The sequence below is a fragment of the Triplophysa dalaica genome, chromosome 2 (genome assembly GCF_015846415.1).
Source record: "Triplophysa dalaica isolate WHDGS20190420 chromosome 2, ASM1584641v1, whole genome shotgun sequence".
In the NCBI taxonomy this organism is placed as follows: domain Eukaryota; kingdom Metazoa; phylum Chordata; class Actinopteri; order Cypriniformes; family Nemacheilidae; genus Triplophysa; species Triplophysa dalaica.
This window is the reverse complement of record NC_079543.1, coordinates 4,269,892-4,289,898: the sequence shown is the minus strand read 5'-3', so window position 1 is coordinate 4,289,898 and position 20,007 is coordinate 4,269,892. Positions and strand designations below refer to the sequence as shown.

Sequence of the window (20,007 nt, the reverse complement as noted above, 5' to 3'; positions counted from 1 at the left end):
ACACTGTCCAAATAACCTCCACTATATGTTCTACAAGGACATTTTACGTGTAAAACACCACATACGACCAGAAACCAACATCAAATGACCAAATAGGTTTGATGTTGCTTCTTTGATGTATTTGCGCAACAGCTGTTGTCTGTAACATTTGTTAAGTTTTCACACCTTTAGAGCAAACGCTACCTGCACCAAACCTGCATTTCATCTGCGTTCTCTCCGTCTGCACGGACAACATGATTCCCGTTCATTTCATTTTAATTGTATGCATACAAATGCAGGTATTCGGACATTTCTTTCAAGTTCATTCAAGCATAAGCGGATCTGGTGAAAGTTCACTGTCCGATGCAAACGATGGCAGCACGATTGAACATCCGAGAAGTGCGGAGAAGTTGGGAAATCCAACGCAAGACAATGCAAACGAACCGTCGCACGCAATCTTGCAGGCCGGTGCCGGTGCCAATGACGTCAGCCATCCAGTCGTGAATTTAGGCCACAAGTCATCCTCCAGAAACGCGAAGGGTTTCTGGAATGCGTTCTTGTTCCGTGGGAAATCTGACAGATACGTCCTGCCCATCAGGAACGTCGAGGTCCGTCAGGAAAAGTGTCGCGCGCTTACGTACTCTCAGGTAAGAACTGTGCGTTTAGTAGCCTATCTTAGCTTAATAGTAAAAACAAATAAAGTTTTGCATTCAATATGTTTTTTGCATTTGTGAGAGTTTTTTTACATGCGTGTCCTCTGGGGTTCGAACCCATGACCCACCCATACACACACTAATTGAAAAACGTTTCTTGTAGTTTCTTGTAGTATGAACACCGAGGGCTACCCAGATATAATAAAACAGTAAATTTACACATTTCTGTTCCACAGAGGATCTCCCACGAAAACTGTGAGACATTGGAGATAAAAAACAACGTTTGTTTCGGAAAATGCGCCATGACGGAAGACGGAAGTTCTCCTTGTCCTGTTTGCTCACCGGTTATCATTGCTTCCAAGACTGTAACACTGACATGCGTGGACAACACAGAAGTTATTAAAGTCGTTACTTTGATAGAAAACTGTCGCTGCGAAACAACAGAAGAACAGGAGTCGCATCACAACGGCCCAGTGCTGGTTGACCCACGCGTTGACTATACCATTCAATCTGATAAATGATCACATTTGTTATTGGATTATCATCATTTATGTCTGCATGAGAGTAAAAATAAAGTACTGTCATTTTGTGTGTACTTGCATTATACGTAAATTGATGTCTGAATGAGTTAATATCGTTGGGATGGCATGAAACGCATTTGCAGCCTATTACACTATAATACCACAATACGTCTGTATTGACAAAGTAGCTTTAAAATAGACTGTTGTGACGTCTTAATATTTGCTTAATGTTACCCTGGATATAAAAACTATATTAAGTGAAAGATTTTGAATAAAAATCACAAAGGAAAGTGGGAAAAAGTTAAAAACGGAGTTTACTTGTAGGAGAAGTAAACTTTCATTGTCAAAATCATTAGTCGGTTCATAAAAATGTCTTCCTTAACCATAAATACGAGACTTATACAAATGTCATGTGATTTATAAAATGAGATCTGAAATTATTTTTGACATGCCTAGTTTAATCTACATATGCATATCGATAGGTCCACAAATCAAAAACCACGAAACTGTGATCAAATAATTATTGTGCTATTTATTAACAGTTGTCTGTAATATTTATTAATATTTATAAATGAATATTTCATATTTATTAATTATAAAACAGCATAATAAATGCGTTGATAAAAATAATAAAACTTGAAAGATATATAAGCTATTGTTGCGCTTTTTTCGGTTTGGTGTAAAAACATGACAAACCTATAATGGAAATAAAATTTGATTTGATGTGAAAGGTAACGTAACCATATGACACAGACACGTTTGTATCCAAATTTTGGCAATTTATAAAACGATCAAACTTCCCTACATTTATATTGTCTACAGTCTGTAACCATTCTAAGCATTTCAGAATAAATTTATATTTTGTGGCCGCAAATATCCATGAATCACAGGCCAGCGTCCATGATCAACACGTAATCTCGCGATACCTTTGACGCCTATGTGAGAGTTTGAGGCGGATATCCGGCCTCTTTTCGGTGGTGGACTCCAAGCGAGAAAGTCCTCCATAATGAAGGTAGGCAGGCAGAAATAGTGATTTTCTTAGCTTTAATCTATACAAAGTACTCGAAATATCTAAAGAGTTGCATTTAATGCTTTCACAACAGCACGATGTTTTCGTGTAAGGAGAGTAAGGGCAGTTAAATATGATGGATGGACGTTGATTTTCTTGACTTGAGTGCTGCCGTGTAAGTGCCGCAACATGGCGGCGCCCGTTATAGACGTTTCGTGAACTCCTTACATGAGTTTATATCTGTCGCAAGTAGAGGGTATTTAGCCACTGATATTGTAAAATGTATTTACAATGTAAGGACACGTTAAAGGACATCGGTAAGGAGTGGCAAGCTACCGTCCGTGTAATAGCATTAGCGGTTGCTAAGCTAATAGAAACGTGCTACAATATTTAAAGTAAACGTGACATTGTCTTTCTCAGCAGTAAATGTTTTTTTCTTCTTCTACTAGCTCAATATCTCGTTCCCGGCCACTGGCTGCCAAAAGCTTATAGAAGTTGACGATGAGCGCAAGCTGAGGATCTTCTATGAGAAGCGTATGGCCACAGAGGTGTCTGCAGACTCTCTGGGTGATGAGTGGAAGGTAAGTCATGTACTGAATGATGTGTTGTTAAGAACTTTAAAGGACCATTTCAATACAAAGTCTTAATTGACTTCGACAACAGTGTTTCTCAAGTTAAGTTTTGTTTATATAGCTCTTTTCACAATGTGGATTGTTTCAAAGCAGGTTTACAGGAGAAAGACACTATGTAAAACACAGCACAGTGCGTGGTGTTTATAGAACAAGAAAGATCATTTTAGTAAGCAATATCTAATAAATGCAGGCTCCCAGTGAGCAAGCCAGCCAACAGTGCCCTGTGGCGAGAAACCCAAACTTTGATGGTAAATAAAAAAAGAAAAAGAATTTGTGAGAAACCAGTCGAAGTCTGGAGGGCTAGATCTCCTCTAAACAATGCTTTTTTATCGCTGTCAGGCAACAGGAATGTTATAAGACAGGAAATAATAATGCCATAATGTAACTGAATGCAGATATAATTTCAAACTACTTTCATGTGATGCAAATTTAGCATTAATGTGACCAGTCCGTCTTTAATCTTGCTTGTGGATGGTATTGCTGGAGCTGGGATGGTCAGTCAGTCCGCAGGAGGATGGCACCGCATGTCCAGCTGTAATCTCTTGTTAGGGATGAGCATATAATGTTCATCTATTACTGACATTATCTCTCCACTCCTCGGTATGGGCATCCAGAGGTGGAGGGCAAAAAAAGAATAATTAGCATAGCTGCTGTTCATTTATTTAGCATATATCCATGAAGTGAATGCTTGGCTGAAAATATGCACCTTTTATCTAGATTTAAATTGGGAGAGTGTGTCTGACCCTCAAATATCTACCTTTGAGAAAGCTCTACCCCCCTGGATTTAGTTATTTTAGGTGTTATCAAAAGTCCAGAGTTTTGAGTCTTTGAGAGTGTGATGGCTTGTAATAAGATGGGCTCTTTTATGTAGGTAGGTGTAAACCGTTTAGGGCTTTATAAGTAATTAAAAGAACTTTAAAGTCAATACGATACTTAAAGGGTAACCAGTGAAGGGATGATAGAACTGGGCTTATGTGGTCGTATTCTTTAGTAGGTCCAGGCTCCATGTAGCCATTAACTACATAACCCCCATTAAATTTAATATGATGGGCCATTATGGTTAACTTGATTCTTGATTTTCAGTGGCTATATGCGCTCCTTAGTCTACAATTTCTTTCACTCTAACTCGGCCGCACAATTAAATAGTTGCATTTTATTTGTTTATTTTGTGATTTCAAATATTTCTCACTGAGACCTGTATTGCTTACCTCGCAGTCTTTGCTGGATTCACTATGGGAAAGTATCATGAAACTGACAAAATACGATCTTGTTGTTCTCTTTTGTAGGGCTATTATGTGCGCATCAGCGGAGGCAATGACAAACAGGGCTTCCCCATGAAACAGGGTGTGCTGACCCACGGCCGTGTGCGTCTTCTCCTCAGCAAGGGACACTCCTGCTACCGCCCTCGTCGTACCGGTGAGCGCAAACGCAAGTCTGTCCGTGGCTGCATCGTGGACGCCAATCTCAGCGTTCTTAACTTGGTCATCATCAGGAAGGGTAAGTGTAAATTGCCTTTATTTGCAATGGCATGCTGGTTTTATGAAGGCACAACCGCAGACCCTTTCCGGCTGGTTGGTAGCTCCAAAGGGGGGACAGTGTCGTGCCAAAGCAATAGTGGAGCTGCGATCGGATAACAACCTGGTCATGATTACAGTTGCTGGTTGTACTGCATTGCTCTGTCAAACTATATTTTTGTAGTTCACCTTTCCTTATACCATAACTGTTTTCCTACAGTTTGATAGACAAATGAAATCTCTGATCTTTGTTTCCTTCAGGTGAGAAGGACATTCCTGGACTGACTGATACCACCGTCCCTCGTCGACTGGGACCCAAGAGGGCTAGCAAGATCCGCAAGCTTTTCAACCTGTCCAAGGAGGATGATGTCAGACAGTATGTGGTCAGAAGACCCCTCACTAAAGAAGGTTTGTCTACGTTTTTAACGAATTGTACAATTAGCTGTCGCAGGTGCTTTAATGTTTACAGAAAGGCTTTTATTAAATCGCAAAGCCTTGTTACGCAAGCAAATCACTTAATGCGGCACTCCAGCAGACCCTTTTTTGCTGGTCAGTAGCTTGAAAGGGGGGACAGTGTGGTGCCAAAGCAACAGTGGAGTGGCTAACGGATAACAATCAGATCGTATTCATGGTGGCTGGTTGTACTGCATTGCTCTGTCAAACTTTTTGCAAATATTAGTGTATTAGTTTTAGTCGAACTTTGTTTTGGTCAAGCTTTTGTCTGTTACAAATGCTAAAGTTACATGGTTGCAATGTAGCCAAGTTTAAATGCTTTTCTCTGATAGGCAAGAAGCCCAGAACCAAAGCCCCTAAGATTCAGCGTCTGGTAACACCACGTGTGCTGCAGCACAAGCGCAGACGCATTGCTATGAAGAAGCAGCGTACACTGAAGAACAAGGACGAGGCCGCAGAATACGCCAAGCTGCTGGCCAAGAGGATGAAGGTATACAGCTGTTTTTTCTTTTGTGGAAAATCTGATTAACATAGTGTTGTTTAGTGGAGTTTGTCTTAACAAGATGGCAGCGAGTCCAAAACTGTGAATTTGAAGAGAACCACATGTGGTTGTGTGGTTGGATGTCAGTAGACGTAATAAAGCCACATGAGCTGTGTAATTCAGAGAGCTTATGGTTGTTCTTTCTGTTTTGCAGGAGGCCAAAGAGAAACGTCAAGAACAGATTGCTAAGAGACGTCGTCTGTCCTCTCTGAGAGCCTCCACATCTAAGTCCGAGTCTAGCCAGAAGTGAGACATGTACCTCACAAATAAAAAGAAATGTTTTGGATGAACGTTCTATTTTGTCGTCATATTTTCATGCATTTTAGTATAAAAATCTAATGTGGTATAGAAAGGGCAAGGTGGTAACATCTAATGCGTAGGCAGTTTGCTTTTAAGTCGAAGAAATTTTAACTGTGAAAGCAGATACTGCTTCATTTCAACCTGCCGGTTCTTAAATACGCTACGCAATATTTAATATAGGATCGCGAATGATTTCTAGATTAACCACAAAACTACAGACAAAAAATCAAGAATGAATGTCCTAAAATGGTTTGTTGTAAAATAATCCTATATCGTTCAATATTAATGGTCTAAAATGTTCTGGTAGGCTTTCTAAACCAAACTTACTCTTTGGTTTGTGTTGTACTATTTAAAGTAGCTTTTTTTATTGTTAACTGTGGTTTAAGTATATGCATAATGTTTCCATACTCCAAAGGCACAAGGAAGGATCTTGTATGGGTGTACAAATCTTGATCCAAATACTTGAAAATTTGTTCTGTGACACTATCAAAACTATTAATGTTAATGTACTCCATTTTAATCTAATCCCAATGAGAATGTATAAAACTGATTTAGTTCATCATGCATGCTTGTAAATAGATTACAGGAAAATATAACCCAATGAAACATACGTGTTTATAAAAGAACCCTCAATGCCACCAGCAGGGGGCAACACCTCATGTGTTTTGCATTTTTCTTCCAAAAATAGTATCCCATGTCGGTTTTATGAAGGGATTTAAGTTAAATAAGATCACCAAGTGCTTGTAGGTGTTGAATGCGTTATTACTTGATTCAATGAATATCAATACAAGTGCACATTGTATTCCCGCCTCCACCCACCAACTGAATCATTTTTATTTCATTTTGTGCTGCTGTTCATAATGAAGCACCGGGCACCCCCTCACTGTCTCTTAACCTGATGTCACCGTTGCGGGATTTTCTTATAATTCCACCATTTATCCGCCCTCTCGAAAATACGCAACAATTTGCGAGAGGTTTCTGTGCCTTCACACGTCTGAGCAATAAATACAACGGCACGTGTATTGGGCGGTCACGGCCGCGCGGCGTTCACGTGGCTTCGGATGCCCACCACAACAGAACGCTGGTGAATGTGGCACATCGCATCCAGACGGTGATTTCATCGACATCCGCGCAGTCATGGATCTTGAAGTGCAATCTGCAGAGTAAGTCATTGACTGCTGAAATAACGCAACTCTTTATACGCTTTTGTGTTTCAGACGCAACAATAGAAATGCGTTACTGTTGCACATGATGCATGTGGATTATAATGTTTTTACGAGAAGTACAGTAGTGTTGGTAGTTTAATGTCGTTAATTTTGTTTTAACTTCATAGCAATCCGCTGTTTTTGCTACAATTGATGTGTTTCAATGAAAAGTTCATGGTGAATTATTAACATCTCAAGTATGCGGGTTTCCATTTAAATCCTATAACTATCAACATTTACATCTATGAAACCCTCAAAATTAACCATTGATTAACTTTAAATTCTATAATTTCACAAAAAACAGCTATCACAATTTTCCATTGGAGATCACTACATGGTTACATTGTAGTAAATTTGTTTTATTGTAGCTTTCCTGTAGCTCAGTGGTAAGAGCATGGTCGTGGGTTCGATCCCAGGGGATTGCACATGCTTTAAAACAATCGTATAGGATTATGCAATGTAGGTTATAGTTAAAACTACAATTACCTCTAAAGTAGGCCTACAGTTTTTCGCTATTTAACGTTAGCATGGTAATACAAACATCCTGAAAATAATAAAGTGTTTATTAAACATCGCTACGTTGCGCATGCATTTCACTCATTTGCGTGTGTCACTCACTTTTGCAGCGTCATTCGCTTGATCATGCAGTATCTGAAGGAGAATAATTTGCACCGGACGCTGGCGATGCTTCAAGAGGAGACGACCGTGTCCCTGCACACTGTGGACAGCATCGACAGCTTCATTGCGGACATCACCAACGGGCACTGGGACATAGTGCTTCTCTCGATCCAATACCTGAAACTTCCTGACACACTGCTCATTGATCTCTATGAACAGGTATGTAGTTGACTCAAGATCACCTGTTGTGATGAACTGTGCATCAGTTTTGTTGATGTGTTTGTAGATTGTACTTGAATTGATCGAGTTGGGAGAACTAGGGTCAGCCCAATGTTTACTGAAGCAAACCGATCCCATGATCATGCTGAAGCACACACAACCTGAGCGTTACTCGCACACGGAGACTCTTCTCAACACGCCTTACTTTGACTCAGAGAAGGTAACTGTCTAGATTGTTAGTGTCATACAAACAATGTAAATAATATAAAACACTATAAAAGATTATTGTGGAAGCACTTAAATTGAAATTTGCCCTGTATTATTCACAAGTATTATTGACGTAAATGGCGAGTGATATAGAAGTATTATTTATTATTATTATATATATTTTTTAAATGTTGTTCTATTCAATTTTTAGAGTATTAATTTTTATAATAATTTGTTACATTTTTTTTGCAATTTTGTTATGTGGTTTTGTATGGAAGCAAATAAGAGACATAATGTTTTGAAATTTAACAGCCTATGAATACTTGATTTTGAATTATTTTACTTTGGAAACCATGTATCTGAATTTATTTGTTTCGAATTTACCTCTATGAAATTTAAATATGAAAATTCTTGATTTCCAATTTAAAAACCTGAATTTAATGCTCACAAATTCAGATACCAAAAAAATCAACTTACAGAATTTCAGATAAAATACATTCAGATTGATCAAATTTGATTGCTCTTATTCAGATCTCAAATTTAAAGTTAATACTTTTCAAGGAAAACATCTGTCTAATTCGACTGCTCAAATTCAGATCGAAAAATTCAAGTTAAATATTCACATGGTAACATCCGGGCTACCCAGGATAGGAAAAACAGTTGAGCCCAGAGCCCGTCTGTAATTGAACCGAACTATTGAACCGAACCAATGAACCGAACCAATGAACCGAACCGACGTCGGTCGAATAATAATAATAATAATAGTTCAAAAAAATAATTAGCAACAACATACTTTTGTTCTGTAGAGTCTGATTGTACATAAACAGCAAACTTACCGGAGCGCCTTCGTTTTCCCTAGAAGTCATCTTCTTAACAGGTTTAATATCCGTGCCTTGGCCTCTTCTTGGATCATGACAGACAGTCAGGTTGTCGTGCTCTGATAGGCCGCCCGACGTCGGTTCAATGGTTCGGTTCAATGGTTCGGTTCAATGGTTCGGTTCAATGGTTCGGTTCAATTACAGACGGGCTCTGGGCTCAACTGTTTTTCCTATCCTGGGTAGCCCGGATGTTACCATGTGAATATTTAACTTGAATTTTTCGATCTGAATTTGAGCAGTCGAATTAGACAGATGTTTTCCTTGAAAAGTATTAACTTTAAATTTGAGATCTGAATAAGAGCAATCAAATTTGATCAATCTGAATGTATTTTATCTGAAATTCTGTAAGTTGATTTTTTTGGTATCTCAATTTGTGAGCATTAAATTCAGGTTTTTAAATTGGAAATCAAGAATTTTCATATTTAAATTTCATAGAGGTAAATTCGAAACAAATAAATTCAGATACATGGTTTCCAAAGTAAAATAATTCAAAATCAAGTATTCATAGGCTGTTAAATTTCAAAACATTATGTCTCTTATTTACTTCCATAGTTTTGACCTTTTATTATTTGTTATATATCTTTTTATTTATTTTATTTTGTTTTTATAATTTTAGTGTCTTAATGTCAATATAGATAATTGCTAAGAGAACATAAAAAAAAAAAAATTTAGTTACATTTGTTAGCAATTTTGTTATGTGGTTTTGACATATTATTGTTTAAAAAATAAACCATCATATTTTTCATTTAGTTTATTTCATATTTATAATTTTAGAGTCTTAACATCAATATAGATCATTGCTAAAAGAAAATTTCCAATTTTTTTGTATATAATATTAAGGCTTAAATTGTATTTGATTTAAATTAACATAAATGTTTTTATTAAATGTTTAACACCTTGTCTTCAACGGACGCATCCAGTGTGTACACAATTTAAAATGACAATAGGTTCTAAAGCATTCTATTGTAATTTGTAATGTCGCAACGCGCCGCATCTGGTTTAGACACGGTGTTATAGTTTAGTTTGAGATATTTATAATAATCCTTTCTAGTTGAATTTTTGGGGGGACAATAACGTTACTAAATGTGTAATATATTTGTGAAATAGTCACCAAGTAACTGGGGAACTTTCTCTAAATGTTATCTAAAAACTGTTCTTGGTGTAACGTTTATCAACATTAGCTATTTATCATTGCTAAATGTTCAAAAAATATTTTTCTTACGTTCTTAGGGCAATATTGAAAAATGTGAAGACATAATATTTTTGTAACGTAACGGAAATGTTTGCAAAACGTTATTCTCAGAGGGTATTTTTGTTAGCTGGGTATTCACATAATAAGGTCTATTCTCTCATCACTGGACGTCAGGCGTATCCAGCGGGCAGTAGCAAAGAGAAGCGCAGACAGGCTATCGCTCAAGCTTTTGCAGGAGAGGTCTGTTTGGTGCCACCCTCACGTCTCATGGCTCTGCTGGGCCAGGTTTGTTCCCACTGATCCATCTCAAATTAATAATATTTTAGCTTTTTATGTTTAACCCATTGCCTACAGTTTATACTTTACAAGTATTTATATGAAAGATTGTGATTAAATATGACTTTGTGTTACTCTGAATAGGGTCGTATATGTGAAGGGGCTCTTTACAGATTACAGGAAACCAAAGCACTGAGGCAGTTTGGCTCATTAGCAATGCTGGTAACAATATTCAATGGGACTTGCATAATTATAGAGTTCATGAATGATATTATATTCTTGATAATTTACGCCACTGAACACCAGCCGTCTCTGTCTGTCCTTATCTGTCTCTTCCGTTTAGTCTTTAAAGTGGCAGCAGCATCAGGGACTTTTACCTCCAGGCATGTCGTTGGAACTGTTCCGTGGCAAAGGTGCATTGAAGGACATGGAGGAAGAACGCTTCCCGACGCAGCTGAGTCGCCTTATAAAGGTTCAGTAATCACAACATTGTGATCTTGTGTAATTTCTGTCCTAAGTAGTGGATGCTATAGTATGTCTATTTGCATTAGGATCAATAGTCAGTTTATCATAATGTCCTACATGAACACCTCAGCATATGCCCATTTAATTGCTTTTGTGACCCGAGGATCTTATTCTACCTTGCACACTGTGACACTTGGAAAAGTGTCAATAAAAGTTTGGCTTCTAGTAGTGACTCAAAGCAAAGGTGCCTTTATTAAGATGACCTTGAGCATCCTCAGGCATGTAGAGATATCGTGGGAACTGGATATCTGTTTACACGTGTGTATGTGTCTGATACAGTTTGGGCCAAAATCCCACGTCGAGTGTGCACGCTTCTCCCCTGATGGACAGTACCTGATCACTGGATCTGTTGATGGTTTCATTGAGGTCTGGAACTTCAGCACGGGTAAAATTCGGAAGGTGAGTAAACAATACGTCTTAAGAAATCCATTAGTACAAAGATGTTTAAGCTGCATCTACATCTGATTGTATTTCTAACTGATCTGGTTGCATTCAAGGTATGGAATGTTAGTGTATTTTTTAACAAAGCTCATCGCTCTGAAAAGCTAGGTGTGCTATGATTGGCAAGTTAACTAGTGCGTAGTGATTGGTCGAAAAGTACAAGTGTGGGACGTAAATGTAACGCCTCTTACTATATTTGGAACATCAGGTTCCTAAGCAATTTTAGTGACAGGTATGTCCACCTTAATTGCGTATACATTTGTGCGGTCTTAGTCAAATCATACCACAAACTGACGTAGATTTCTAGGGGTGTGTTTACACAAGGCGTGTTGTTTCTACAGTAGTCCTAAACCGCTCCATAGAGCGTGTTTCGTAAATATGTTATCTCCTTTAGCAAAGAAGCGAAAACGTGACGACATCTTAGTGCGGTGAAAAGAAGGGGTGAAGTGAGCCGTTGGTTGCAATTCGCAACCCCACCACTAGGTGCCGCTAAATTTCAAACACCTTGAATATTTTAGGTAAAACTTCTTAAACTGCTTGTCTTATAAATTTAAGGGTTTAGGGCTCCTTTAAGGAGTTTTTTTGTGGATCTATAAATAAAAATGTATAAGAAATCTGAGAACAAAAAGCATCAGTCGACACAAAGTCTAAGACAAGTCTTAAATGAACACAAACGGAATTGAAAATATGACAAAATAATCTGACATCTCGTTTGCATATTCACAACAGAACGTCTATCACATCAGAATAATTTAGTGATCAGAGGATAGCAAGCACGCTTATCTGTTAACTGCTAAACAAGCAGTGCTGTACATGTGGGAGAAGAAAAAACTTAAAGGCTTTCTTTGTGGGAGAGATGCTTAAAGAATGACAAATGTTGGCAGGCGTTATTTTTGGACGGCATGAACTGCAGCCAGGTGTTTTCCATGATTTTTAGCCTTAATAAATGGGCCTTCATCCAGACAGAGATGGGTTCTGGGTGTGCTGTGATTCAGATTCATGAGGGTAACTAGTTGTCAGAGAGTGGACAAAAGAGTATTAGTTGGGTGTCGTATGGATGTGAAAGATGAAGCCGTGAGAGGTGGTACCTATCTAATAACTTTGTCGCATATCTGTCGTTTGAACGACGTTGGTTCAACAACATAGTTGATGACCTCACATAGTTGGTTGAGTAAAACCGTCTTCTAATTAATCTGTATAGATTGATTTAATGTCATATTATTGCTGTAAATAACGTACACTGCATCTTAAAACTATTTTTGTTATTGTATTTTTGCTTGCTATTGTTTTATTTCGTGATATTTAACTCATTCATAAGTTTCCTTCTACTTAACTCCGCCCAGGGATTCCCCTGGGTCCTAGAGCACGTGGGCCCAGGTGCATGTGCAATAAAAAAAACAACGCTTCAATTTGCTTGACAAACTAAATGATGTAAAGTTCCATTCCATTCCATTTTCTACCGCTTATCCGAACGACCTCGGGTCACGGGGAGCCTGTGCCTATCTCAGGAGTCATCGGGCATCAAGGCAGGATACACCCTGGATGGAGTGCCAACCCATCGCAGGGCACACATGATGTAAAGTTGAATTTGTATATTAAGGATGATGGATATAGAATGCACTGCATGTTGCTTGCTTAAAGCATGATGAATTGTACGTCTACATGTCATAATAATAAGGAACTAATCTTCTAACCACAGCTTTAGTTCCAACTTTTCGATGCTGCTTGCGATTGATCGTTAGAATAAGAGTTTCGGTAAACACTTGAATTGTTGAACTATGCTGAAACGACAGAACTTGCGACCATAGTTGGCTAAAGATGCTTTCGGGAAACGCACCCCTTGTTGAATTGAAAAAAACATATCAAGTACAAGACATACAGTATGAAAGTGTACCCACAATTCCTTCTTCTATATGAGCCAAGAAGACTCTTTTTTCATTTATACCCTTTTAAAATGATTTTCATGATACGTAAATCTAACACATAGTGTTGAATGTGATGGTTTGCCTTTGTGTCTGTGTGCGAGAAGGATCTGAAATACCAAGCCCAAGACAATTTCATGATGATGGATGAGGCCGTTCTGTATCTGGCAGTTAGTCACGAATCAGACATGGTCGCCGCTGGAGCTCAGGATGGAAATATACAGGTATCCTCTATAAATCAATCTTTATGGAAGTGCTTATAAGTTAGTGCACAGCTTCAGTTTTCAATAAAAGAGAATAGCAAAGTCCTATAAATATAATGATGCAAATGGAGGGTACACATACAAAATTTCTCTATCGATAGCCGATTATTCAGCGTTATATCTGCTGATACTGATTCTGAAGATTAAGTCCATATTTCTTAACTTTCTGAATGTTATCCTTTTATATAATGTCTATTAATATTGAACTTCAAACTGGTGTCGTGTCTTAACATTTTATATATACAGAGCACAAATTCATTGCATTTTCCAGTATTCTTTTTATTGACAGGATATATCGGCCCTGATCGTTGGCTGTTTTAAATATCGGTTCAAATTGCGGAAAAATTTGTTTATCGACTGATACTGATTATTGGCCGATATATCTGAATAATTTTAAAAAGTGAAACTTTATCACACAAGTTCAGAATAAACTGTGTTATTTTCTGTATTTAACGTTATAGACATTATTATATTATATAACGTTATTAATGCTACGTCAGTTATTATGAAAGGGATAATGTTCAGGCAGCCGGTTGTTAACGCAGAATAAGCCTCGAAAGTCTAATCAGTATCACATGAAGAATGAAGGGGTTATTTTGCGATAACAGACGGCTGCTTGTTTATTATCGCGCTTATTACACGGCCACTTGCCACATGAGAAAAAAATATTATTATAACGAACCTTCAAATGTCGCGACTGGCCAATCAGAATCAAGCATTCCAACAAGCCCTGTAATAAAATATTTGTATAGAAATTATTAATATACAAGTTTATAGGTCTTGTATGTTTCCAATCATTTCCAGTATCTGTTGTTTATAATTTTAATTATTCCTTTTAACAGTTTAGTTTGCTGCATTTCAACAACACTGTAAGAGACCTTATTCTCAAGGGGTTTGAACTTAATTAAAGCCCTCGAATCACTTAAAAATATAGCTTTTAATCACACAGTTGAACAAGCAGCATGTGATCTTCTGAATAGGAAAATATTATAGACGGCTTCATCGGACGCACACTCTATAGCATTAGCAGCTAGGCCTTCACACAATCACCACAGATAAAATGAATCTTGCTCATATCTGATATGAGCTCTTTGTTATTCCAGGTTTGGAGGATTTTGAACGGCCAGTGTCTGCGAAAGTTCGAGCGAGCTCACGGGAAGGCAGTGACCTGCGTCTGCTTCAACAAAGACAGCAGTCAACTGCTCAGTGCCTCCTTTGACCAGCTCATCAGGTTTAACATTTTATTACATTTGTAAAGTACCCTAAAGCCTCATTTTGTTTGCAAATCTGACAACATTCCACTGCTTTTAAAAACAATTTATATCTATTCGCTTGCTTTTCATATTGAATTTGATCATAGCTTGTGCAGCTTGAGCATTTTGTTCGCATCAAAGTTTTATTTTGTAGGTGTGTTACAGGGATTGTTCACCCAGAAATATAAATCCCCTCGTCATTTCAAACCTCTATGCCTTTCTTTTATCTTCAGAACACAAAAGAACGTTGGTAAACAAACAACATTGACTTCCATGTATGGATACAAAACAGCTGAGACATTTCTCAAAATATCTTCTTTTGTGTGCAAACGGCTATTAAGCATCTCTCGTTTGTGTGACAGGCCCTCTAGGAAAGTGGTTCTCATAGTTTTCTCGTAAGGCCCCTCTGTGCAGAGAGCATTGATCCCCCCAAATAAACATTTATAATGTTAAACTTAGAATTAGCAAAAACACATTCAGTTACGCAATGCTGGAACATCTTTTGGATGGTGGTCTTATTTTTCTTATATTTGATTGCATAAAATCTATTATAGATGTCTTTATTTCATAAAATGCTACAAAATCTGTGCCCCGCCGGATCCATCTTGGGGTCTCCCATGGCGCCATTTCCCCCAGTTTGAGCCACTGCTCAAGGATCATGATAAGGTCCTGCGCAAGCATCTCGGTGAACAGTTTTGCCGTGACTTTACTGTCGACAGCAATTGGAGGAGGAGATTTAAAATCGTGCTCTGGGTGCAAAGCATCATTAGAAAAATTCCATCACGTGCCCAGACTCTCTTTCTCTCTCTGTCAGGCCTGACTGCAGCTCTTCTACGGCTGGATGTCAATTTTAGGCTCTCGTGTGGGCGGAAAGAAGCATGATTGTCCACGTGCATAAGAGAGAGAGAGAAAGAGAACGATAGCGCTTCGGTTTTGTGCTCAGCTATCCATGCAGGCAGGAAAGAGAGGGCATGACCGAGGCTGATGTTTTGTCATTCCAGCCCCGTAGTTGAAGGGAAGGGCCTAAACATCAAGCGGGAATGCCATTGGCCCCTTACTGATAAACAGTTGCCCCTCCCCTTTTGCAATAGAATGGATTTATGCTCGCTGTAGTGTGTGAGGCAGACACGTGCGTGGCTTTAAGGATGATGTTGTTGTGTTTTTTGTATGTGCTTTATACTGTGTATTTTTTTTAAAAGATGGCATAGCAAAGATTATTATTTTAAAGCTTAAATTAAGCATATTCAATCACATGCCCAGACCCAAAGTCTCTCTCTCTCTCTCTCTCTCGGTCCTGACTGCAGTAGTTCTGCGGCTAGGCGTCACTGCTGGGTTCATGTGCGTATTCAGTGCGTGTGGGTGGAGTTTCATGCGCATGGGAAACAAAGTATAAGATGCACGTTGCTAGTTACAGGCAAAGGTTGTGTTGCTTGTTTGTTTTGCTATATGCTTCTATTTTGATGTGGATGATATATGCATAGAAATTGGTTTATTATGATGATTGATTCCCAAAGTCATATTAGTTTTTTTAGTTGTCGAGTTTCATTTCTTCGTAAAATTATGTTTGGGTTTGTTTTGCTTTTGTTTAGTTTTTAGTTATCTATCAACTTGCCATCATGAAATCATGTATTTTTAATTTTTTATCTATCACCTTTCTCTCATGAAATCATGATTTGTTTCGTTTCATTACGTTTTGTTCAGTTTTTAGTTTTCTGTCACAATTCCCTGATGAAATCATGTTTTGTTTATTTTGTTTTTAGTTATCTATCACCTTGCCTTCATGAAATCATGTTTTGTTTAGGTTCATTACGTTTTGTGCAGCTTTTAGTTTTCCGTCACTATTCCCTTCTGAAATCATGTTTTGCATTTTGTTTTGCTTTTGTTTAGTTTTTAGTTATGCATCACAATTCCCACATGAAACATTTTTTTGTTTGTTTTATGTTATCTATCACCTTTCTCTCATGAAATCATGTTTTGTTTCGTTTCATTACCTTTTGTTCAGTTTTTAGTTTTCTGTTACTATTCCATTATGAAATCATGTTTTGTTTCGTTTCATTACGTTTTGTTCAGTTTTTAGTTTTCTGTTACTATTCCATTATGAAATCATGTTTTGTTTTTGTTTAACTTTTAGTTATTCATTGCAATTCCCTCATGATATCATGTTTTGCTTTGTTTTGTTTAGCTTTTAGCTATCTGTCACAGCGTGTCTGCACCGGACACAACAGGCTTGTTCTAGGCTTGACAAAATGTCACAATTCCCTCGTGAAATCATGTTTGGTTTGGTTTTGGTTTTAGTTACCCATTGCACTTCCTTTTGTTTTGTCTAGCCTTCAGTTGTTAGTTTATATTCATTCATGAAATCATGTTTGTTTGGTTTTGTCTGGTTTTCAGTTATTCGTTGTCATTATGGAATCATGTTTTGTTTGGTTTGTTTGTCTACTTTTTATTTCAGTCCAGTTTTCATGTTTTTAAGTGTAGTTTTAACTTAGCTTTTAGTTAACATGGTCATTCAATTATTAAATCATCTTTCATTTTGCTTTGTTTTGTCTAGATTTTAGGAATCACTTGTCATTCCTTCATAAAATCAAGGTTGGTTTGGTTTTGTTTGGGTTGTTTATCATTTATGTGTCAGTTGTCATTCCCTCATAAAGTCAGTTCAGGACCGCATGAGGATGAGAAAATGCAATTCTCATTGAACTCATTTCTTTTTCTGAATTTATTTGATCAGACTACATGGCTTGAAATCAGGAAAAATGCTGAAGGAGTTTAGAGGCCACAAGGCTCACGTAAACGATGTTATCTTCTCACATGACGGTCAGCATGTCATTAGTGCATCAGCAGACGGGACGGTGAAGGTAAGCGTGTTTTTCCTGTGGCCTTCCACACATTGTGCGTTTTATACCTAAAGATCATCTCTACTGGCTTTTTTATCAGGTCTGGAGCATGAAGACAATGGATTGCACCCATACAATTAAAACCCCCGCCATTCCCGAGGGTACGGACATCACGGTTAACAATGTCATTCTCGTCCCGAAAACTCCGGATCACTTTGTGGTGTGTAATAGAACCAACACGGTGGTTGTTACGAACATTCATGGCCAGGTAAAAACAAAACGTGACTACTAAAAATGTAATACATTACAATGATTATGACACCTAATTAAGGGTTCATTCTATTTTTAAAAACCCAAAGGGTTTGTAATTTTCGTCATCCATGAATCGTGATTTGCTTGCTATGATGTACGTGTGACATAATAATAATAATTACCACCGTACTATTATTGGCTTTGCTAAATCCTCTAAAGTGCCTTGCAAGGTTTGCTTAACACATATAATCCAAGCACTTCGAGCATATTAAAGCTGTCAGATGATGTATTATGTCTGCCTCACCCACTCGATTCTGTACTCGCCTGATGACTCAGTCGCATGTGTTTTTGGCTCTCTCCAGAGCGTGTCTTTAACCTCTTCTGCGTGTGCTCATGCCACCCCCTCCCCTTCTCTCGCAGGTGATGAGGAGTTTCTGTTCGGGGGTGAGAGAGGGGGCAGAGTTTGTCTGCTGCACGTTGTCTCCGCGTGGCGAGTGGATCTATTGCGTGGGAGAGGACTATGTGCTTTACTGCTTCAGCACCATCACTGGCAAACTGGAGAGAACCCTCACGGTACGGTCCGCCCGCACAGCACATGCTGCATCGAGATATACAACCTTGAAAGTCTGTTCTTTAGTTAGGCAAAGTTTGATAGAGCCACAATTTTGCAGGCTCCATTTCCTTTCTTAGGATAAAGTTTTTAAAAAAAAATTATAGCTTGACTAGAACTGACTACAAAAACAAGTATACTTCAAGTTCATTTGATTAAGTTTACTTAAGCAAAGTTCAGATATATTTTGAGCATACTTTATGTAGTAGCTACTAGCTTATATATATATTATTTTGATATTTAACAGTTTATTTAATATAATAAACTTATTATTGTATGGATTTTAATATTTTAAGATAAAAAGTATGTTTAGGGGTAAATGCAAGATGTTAATAAATCTGTATATACAGTACAAATATTGTATTAGGGATATATTCCCCTAAACAATATAATGTGTATATGAAGCGTTTTGAAACTATTATGTTATCATGTTTTATTGTGTTAGCTGTATTTTTTGTTACTATTACTTAACCAAAACTGCAGTTTGACTGATATTAATTGCACAATAAAAAAAAACATGATTTTTGAACAGAGTTTTGCAAAGAACTCTTCATATATAGACTTATAGTAAAAAAATAGTTTAATTTAAAAACAGCTAAAAAATGCTCACAGTTACAATCAATAAATTCTTACATTTGTGTTCATCCCACGTAGGTCCATGAAAAAGATGTGATCGGCATAACCCATCACCCTCATCAAAATCTTATCGCCACATACAGTGAAGACGGTCTGCTCAAACTCTGGAAGCCCTGATTTCTTCCTTCATACTATGAACTGGATGTGTGTTACCCCGGCATATGTGTCTGCCGTGAAATTGGTCTTCTTTTTAAAGCTTTAAACCCTTGACCTGTGTTTTAGGAAAAAGAAACGACACATTGACAATTTCATTGAAACTTTGCCCCCTGTACCAAAAGATCATCAGATTCAGATGTTAGTTTTGGAAGTGGACATCATTGAAAACTGCATGAATTTACTGATCTATTATTATCATTAAGGGCTTTGTAGTATTGTCTGTGATGATACCTGCATGCAAGATTTATGCCTTTTAAAGCTAACAACTGTTTTCTTTGTCGACCATTCTTGGAGATGTACATCTTCATATACGTGACGGTATGTGATTTCTGAGATTTTAACCAACGGCAGTGTGTACTTGCTCAGAATGTGACCTTGCACGTCATGGACACATACACATTGTATTGAGACTCATATTTGTACTTGTGTACATTTAGAATTCTGATATGTATAGAATTCACGTGGAACAACCTTGTTTTTGGTTCGGTGTGTTTTAACACTTGGCCGAGTACGTCTTGTACTACTTGTACTGCATGCAAGTGATACATATGCAGTTATTGCAATATACTGTATGGAAGTAATCCGTGTGGTTTATATATTCTAAAAAAGTACAGATTCTTTTTTATCAAGGGTTCTTTTAATATGGGTACCAGATTTCTTTACTGTAAATCTCAGTGACCTACAGTATTGATAAATGTGCTGATATTGCTGCTGTTTAATGAAATTTCAAACATGAATAATCCACAACAATCATTGTGTGGTTTTGGTGTCGATTGCTTGATTTCTGAAATAAATCTTCAGCAAAGTTGTACGTCTTGTGTCATGAATCACAAAAGAAGATATTTTGAGAAATGTCTCAGTGGTTTTTGTGTCCATACAATGGATGTCATTCAGGTCAAATGTTTGGTTATCAACAAC

The 20,007-nt window shown here is 37.6% G+C and overlaps 3 protein-coding genes across 3 annotated transcripts; all 3 read left to right on the top strand.

The window, feature by feature from the left end:
- The first annotated feature begins 190 nt into the window (after positions 1-190).
- On the top strand, positions 191-1,189 carry LOC130409392 (cerberus-like). The gene is made up of 2 exons (XM_056733344.1): positions 191-626; positions 869-1,189. Exons 1-2 carry the CDS (start codon positions 234-236, stop codon positions 1,151-1,153), a joined length of 678 nt encoding a protein of 225 aa, XP_056589322.1. The 5' UTR covers positions 191-233; the 3' UTR covers positions 1,154-1,189.
- Positions 1,190-2,057: 868 nt separating this feature from the next.
- Positions 2,058-5,592, top strand: rps6 (ribosomal protein S6). Its single transcript, XM_056733305.1, has 6 exons — positions 2,058-2,165; positions 2,612-2,743; positions 4,081-4,291; positions 4,570-4,716; positions 5,094-5,251; positions 5,457-5,592. Exons 1-6 carry the CDS (start codon positions 2,160-2,162, stop codon positions 5,550-5,552), a joined length of 750 nt encoding a protein of 249 aa, XP_056589283.1. The 5' UTR covers positions 2,058-2,159; the 3' UTR covers positions 5,553-5,592.
- An 878-nt stretch (positions 5,593-6,470) lies between these two features.
- smu1b (SMU1 DNA replication regulator and spliceosomal factor b) lies at positions 6,471-19,878 on the top strand. Its single transcript, XM_056733204.1, has 13 exons — positions 6,471-6,765; positions 7,434-7,644; positions 7,712-7,864; positions 10,096-10,206; positions 10,342-10,419; positions 10,541-10,669; positions 11,002-11,121; positions 13,193-13,309; positions 14,452-14,579; positions 17,330-17,456; positions 17,536-17,703; positions 18,108-18,260; positions 18,952-19,878. Exons 1-13 carry the CDS (start codon positions 6,740-6,742, stop codon positions 19,048-19,050), a joined length of 1,620 nt encoding a protein of 539 aa, XP_056589182.1. The 5' UTR covers positions 6,471-6,739; the 3' UTR covers positions 19,051-19,878.
- The last annotated feature ends 129 nt before the right edge of the window (positions 19,879-20,007 follow it).

Coding starts and splice junctions, on each gene's coding strand:
- rps6 (XM_056733305.1), top strand. Junction 4,292..4,569: donor CTTGGTCATCATCAGGAAGG/GTAAGTGTAAAT, acceptor TGTTTCCTTCAG/GTGAGAAGGACATTCCTGGA. Junction 5,252..5,456: donor TGCTGGCCAAGAGGATGAAG/GTATACAGCTGT, acceptor TCTGTTTTGCAG/GAGGCCAAAGAGAAACGTCA.
- LOC130409392 (XM_056733344.1), top strand. CDS start 234: ATGATTCCCGTTCATTTCATTTTAATTGTATGCATACAAATGCAGGTA. Junction 627..868: donor GCGCGCTTACGTACTCTCAG/GTAAGAACTGTG, acceptor TCTGTTCCACAG/AGGATCTCCCACGAAAACTG.
- smu1b (XM_056733204.1), top strand. CDS start 6,740: ATGGATCTTGAAGTGCAATCTGCAGA. Junction 11,122..13,192: donor GCACGGGTAAAATTCGGAAG/GTGAGTAAACAA, acceptor GTGTGCGAGAAG/GATCTGAAATACCAAGCCCA. Junction 14,580..17,329: donor TCCTTTGACCAGCTCATCAG/GTTTAACATTTT, acceptor TTATTTGATCAG/ACTACATGGCTTGAAATCAG.